This window comes from Coregonus lavaretus (genome assembly GCF_964263955.1).
Source record: "Coregonus lavaretus genome assembly, chromosome: 31".
Taxonomy (NCBI): Eukaryota; Metazoa; Chordata; class Actinopteri; order Salmoniformes; family Salmonidae; genus Coregonus; species Coregonus lavaretus.
In genome coordinates, this window is record NC_140018.1 from 34,476,737 (window position 1) to 34,482,736 (window position 6,000).

At 49.1% G+C, this 6,000-nt stretch overlaps 1 protein-coding gene across 1 annotated transcript in view; it reads right to left on the reverse strand.

Moving 5' to 3' along the window:
* The window catches only part of LOC311106647 (T-cell activation Rho GTPase-activating protein-like), a gene marked incomplete at its 5' end in the record, with an annotated part of 28,281 nt that extends 22,745 nt beyond the window's left edge, over nt 1-5,536 (reverse strand). The window contains one exon of the mRNA XM_084149038.1: nt 5,489-5,536. Coding sequence (XP_084005164.1) covers nt 5,489-5,536 — 48 coding nt within the window. The remainder of the gene's footprint in view (nt 1-5,488) is intronic.
* Nucleotides 5,537-6,000: the final 464 nt, after the last annotated feature.

A 6,000-nucleotide genomic window follows, 5' to 3' on the forward strand; every position in this document is an offset into this window, starting at 1 on the left:
AATTGTGATTGCTATATTTGTTGGAAAAATACAGGCACAATGTTCCTTTATAAAACCAGGAGGATTTGGACATGTGAAGGTCAGTCATTCTAGGCCTACAATAAATGCAATAAGGATGCTTGTAAAAGAAGAGGCTTTTCTAATGACATCTTGTGAAGGACAAACCAAAGTGAAAAATAATAAGTACAAAGCAATTGAAAAAATAAGGACAAAATGAAAAGAATACTCTCCAAAGTCTTGTCAACAAACAGAACATAATAACGTCCCTGATATCTTTTAAGACAGTGAACATACATTTAATACATTTACATTTTAGCAGACGCTCTTATCCAGAGCGACTTACAGTCACGTTCGTTGAAGGACGGGTCAGACCAAGGCGCAGCGTGAAATGCGTACATGTTTATTTCACCGATAAACACACTAACAAAACAACAAACCAACGAAACGTGAAGTCCTAAGGCTCCCTATTGCGCCCCTGGTCTGGTCTGGACCTCAGCGCGCTGCTTCCCCTCTCCTTCCTCCCACGATACTCCAAGCCCTGTCTGGACCCTGGTGTGGGAGACCCCGAACCTGGAGAGGGGCTGACGTCTGGGTCTGGACTGGAGCCGCTAACCGGAGCTGGACCGGACACCGGTGGAGCGGACTGCTCAGGCTCCGGACTGGAGCCGCTGACCGGAGCTGGATTCGGCACCGGTGGAGCGGACTGCTCTGGCTCCGGAGTGGAGCCGCTGACCGGAGCTGGACTAAGCACCGGTGGAGCGGACTGCTCTTTATCCGGAGTGCAGCAGCTGACCGGAGCTGGACTTGACCCCGGCGGAACGGACTGCTCTGGCTCCGGAGTGGAGCAGCTGACCGGAGCTGGACTGGGCACCGGTGGAACAGGCATGGGCCATGCCGGACTGGACACACGCACCACTGGTCTGGTGCGAGGAACAGGCACGGGCCGGACCAGACTAGGAACACGCACCACTAGCTTGGTGCGAAGAGCAGGAGGGACCGGACTGGCCACTGGCTTGGTGCGAGGAGCAGGAACAGGCCGGGCCGGACTGGGAACACGCACCACTGGCTTGGGGCGAGGAGCAGGAACAGGCCGGGCCGGACTGGGAACACGCACCACTGGCTTGGTGCGAGGAGCAGGAACGGGCCGGACTGGCGACACGCACCACTGGCCTGGTGCGAGGAACAGGAACGGGCCGGGCCGGACTGGGAACACGCACCACTAGTCTGGTGCGAGAAGCAGGAACGGGCCGGGCCGGACTGGCGACACGCACCACTGGCTTGTGCTAGCACAGGACGTACAGGACTGTGCCGGTGCACTGGCAACACAGTACGTAGCTCCGCATAACACGGAGCCTGCCCAGTCACTCGCTTCCTCGCGTGAGTACGGGGAGTTGGCTCTGCTCTGACACTAGGCTCCGCCAACCACCCCGTGTGCCCCCCCAAACATTTTTCTTGGGGCTGCTTCTCGGGCTTCCTCCTCGACCGGCGCCCTATGTGTTGCCGTTTCTCCTCTCCTGCCTGGGCATCTACCTTCGCCCATGGTCCTTTCCCCGCAAATATCTCCTCCCACGACCACATCTTCCCCACCTGTGTCCAGGGTGTACGGTCCTCCTGGGCACGCTGCTTGGTCCGTGTTTGGTGGGATCTTCTGTCACGTTCGTTGAAGGACGGGTCAGACCAAGGCGCAGCGTGAAATGCGTACATGTTTATTTCAGCGATAAACACACTAACAAAACAACGAAACGCGAAGTCCTAAGGCTAAACACAAAACAAACCTACTCACGGAACAAGATCCCACAACTAATGCATGCCAACAGGCTGCCTAAGTATGATCCCCAATCAGAGACAACGAGCGACAGCTGTCTCTGATTGGGAATCACACCCGGCCAAACGCAGAACTACAACACCTAGACTGAAACATAGAACACCACACCCTGACTCAACATATAAGAGTACCCTGAGTCAGGGCGTGACAGTTAGTGAGTGCATTCATTTTTCATACTGGCCCCCCGTGGGAATCGAACCCACAACCCTGGTGTTGCAAGCGCCATGCTCTACTAACTGAGCTACATATCTGTTCATGCGTTATTATCATCTACCCCACCATAGAAAACAAGAACAATGACAAAAAGGTTGTAGTATAGTTGAATAGACTATATCACGAGATTAAGACATGACTACAGCGTTCGAGCTAGAATGGCTTTGAACCGTGAAACCTGTATGATTATTCGTTGTTATTAAAGTGAGTTAAACGATAACCAGGACTACTACTATAATTCAATAACACAACAAAGGCTTTAGTGGACCAACTTTATCCAGGTTAGACGTAATCACAGGGAAACAAAATCTTTCTCTGTCTATTAAAAAGAAAACAAATCAAAGAAAACAAAAGTGTGGCATCGTGATAATCTGGCAGCCATCTTGTTTTTGACTCACTGTCCTGCTCTGATTGCCTCTCCCCACAAACAGACCTCACAGAAACTGGGTTACGGGCCGACCAAGGAGAAAGAAAGAAAAATGCTGGATAGACACTCCCCTATGAGGAGTTATGGGCTGGAAGTTAACGTCGAACCCCAAGACAAGGATATACAACAAAGCACCCCTCGCCCTCTCACCCTCTGGCACCCTGCCCTAGAGAGGTGCCCTCTTTTCCAGCAAGGCCACGTCGGAGCAGCAGACTAGCTGGCAAATGTACCCACTGACAAACCCACATTGGCCCATATAGAGCTACCTCGCGTGACCCACCTTCGTCAGAGAACCAGCACCCACATTCACAATCACAAAGGTGAATCATGCTCACTGAACACTGAACAAGAAGACCCATTCATCCAGCCCATTGATGAGCTCTAGGTTACTGCATCGTTCAGTCCACAGGCCCTGCACCTATATTGATTGGATCAAAGGTCAAAGGCCTCAGGTCATCTTGTGATTCTGCTCTCTTGAATGGCTGTTCTTGTGCCTTGTGTTTTGAAAATGCCTTATACTAGTGTATACACCCTTATGTTATACTAGGGAAATTGTGTTTCCATAGCTATGGCTGACAGTGAGGACTTCTGAAGAGCAGAATCAACAACCTCTGCATAATCAAAACAGTTGCTTTGTGAGAAGGTGTTAAAGTTCACAGTTAACCATTGTTATGTAAATGCCAACTGAAAAGTACCAGTGGCTTTGGCCCCAAGTGAAAGCAGGTCTGCCGGAGCCATGGCCCAAACACGGGTGTCGGCCCACGTAGATGGAAACAGAAAAGTCTGAGCCTTTTGGGTAAAACACTGGGATAAATTCTGTTTGGAAATGTGCGTGGTGCTACCTGAACTTTTTGAATTTGTTTGTTTTTTCGTGACCAAAACCCAGGTTTTTCTTGCCTGATGTATTGCAGGTATGCACAAAACATTGCCATGCCCATCATAACAGTTCAGAAGGTGCTGTTAGAGCTAGTGTTGTGGTTGAGACCACCTCAAGTGAGACCGATTCAAGACCAAGACCGGAGCAAATCGAGTCAGTCAAGACCAAGACCGGAGGGGGGTCGAGACCGAGTCAAGACCGAGACCAGGAGGGGGGAGAGGGATCTGAGAACGAGTCAAGACCGAGACAGAAAATGCAAGTCCAATTCAAGACCATGATTGTAATTGTGTCAAATTGCCACCATAATAACAGTTCAAAATGTCCAGTATTTCTGTGTTCATATTTCAGAAGAACATTTAAACTTTTTCAGCCTGGGACCCAATTGAAAAATTTGTGTTTTCCTGGGACCCAAGCTCATGAAAACATACCCCCTTTTGGGAGTCCTAAGCGAGATTTGGTTGTGGGGGGTACCCCACCTCACGGACAAAACATTTTAGTGGCCCCCCTCTTGACCATGAAGAGAAAAATTGAAGTTTTAAAGTTAATTTCCTGGAATTATACTCATTTTGCTACGGGGTGGAGAGACATCTTAAATACTAAATGTCAATGCCAAGTATACTTTTTCATGAAACATTCAAAGCACATCAATAGCAGATGGGAATGACTACTTTCAATTTGTGAGAAACAAAACTTTGAAATGTTTTCCCAAAAGTATGTGGACACCTGCTCGTCGAACATGTCATTCCAAAATCATGAGCATTAATATGGAGTTGGTCCCCCCTTTGCTGCTATAACAGCCTCCACTCTTCTGGGAAGGCTTTCACTACATGTTGGAACATTGCTGCAGGGACTTGCTTCCATTCAGCCACAAGAGCATTAGTGAGGTCAGGCACTGATGTTGGGCGATTAGGCCTGGCTCACAATTGGCGTTCCAATTAATCCCAAAGGTGTTCGATGGGGATGAGGTCAGGGCTCTGTGCAGACCAGTCAAGTTCTTCCACAATGATCTCGACAAACCATTTCTGTATGGACCTCGCTTTGTGCACAGGGGCATTGTCATGCTGAAACAGGAAAGGGCCTTCCCCAAACTGTTGCCACAAAGTCAGAAGCACAGAATCCTCCAGAATGTAATTGTATGCTGTAGCGTTAAGATTTCCCTTCACTGAAACTATGGGGCCTTGCCAGAACCATGAAAAACAGCCCCAAACCATTATTCCTCCTCCACCAAACTTTACAGTTGGCACTATGCAGTCGGGCAGGAAGCATTCTCCTGGCATCCGCCAAACCCAGATTCGTCCGTCGGACTGCCAGATGGAGAAGAGTGATTCATCACTCCAGAGAACGCATTTCCACTGCTCCAGAGTCCAATGGCGGCGAGCTTTACACCACTCCAGCTGACGCTTGGCATTGCGCATGGTGATCTGTCTATGGAGATTACATGGCTGTGTGCTCAATTATATACACCTGTCAGCAACGGGTATGGCTAAAATAGCCGAATCCCCTAATTTGAAGGGGTGTCCACATACTTTTGTACATATAGTGTAGCATATGATCCTGATTCAGAAAGGAGAACTGATTCACACACCTCAGCTCTGAGGCTGAGCTGAGGAGTGTGAGCTCTCTTCCTCTCGACTGAGCCCAGCCACAGCATGGTGTACGTGGAGAGGTACATAAGGCCCTACTGTCACACACAGGTTAGGGTGGAGAGGTCACCCTCTCCAAAGGCTTTGGCAAGGTTTATTCAAAGCTTCAGGAATTATGTTTAAGGTGTTGCAGTGTGCGTTTGTGCATGTTCATGCATCCATGACAAACATGAGTCGTAGGTAAGTTTATGAGTTTTGTCTGTGTAGCCGTTAGTCCATTATTCTGTTGATAATGATGCAAAAGGCTGTTGTTTGAAAATATGGTCAAATAATAAAGTGTCCGTGATGTCTATGTCTTCTAATTGAATGTCAAGCCAAATATGCAGGATAAATCTTTTTACATAAATGTAGCTATTGAAAACCATGCATATAGCCATTACATGGCAACATCAATGAAACCATTGTGATTTGACCGTTGCCATGTCAATACCCTCAATCTGCACCACTCAAACATTTTACCATGAAGGCTACAAAGACTCTTACTAAAGTTGGTAAGTACTCACAGGATGTAGTCCTAAAGCCCCAGCTTCGTCATAGCTTCCCCTCCTCATCACTGCGATCCCAAGATCGTCCAAAGTCCGTGTTCTTGGAACTTCCATGTCTGTGTCCATGTATCCCTGTCCGTGTTCCTGTCCAGTCAGTATGTGGAGCGGAGTGCAGGGGAACAGTGGAGGGACTTGTGAGAGTAGACTAGTGGGGCTCTACAGTACACAGGATGGGCACAGGGTCCTCCTGACTTTATTTTTCAGCTGGCGCTAATGAGGGTTTAGAACAATGGAGGACCACCAGACAAAGGAGGAAACAGGGGTTCTGCTTGACATTGGCCTGCTGGACTCACAGTCCCCCCCCCCCCCATCTCTACGCTCGGACAGGCTTCCTGTAGTAATGAGATCGCTGGGCATCCCACCAAAGCGCTCGCCCCTATTTCCAGGCTAACGAGCAGGGCACCGCCGTGACAACCAGCCCTAACAATATCTCAGGGACGAGGGGCCTCACACACACATGAAAGGGCACA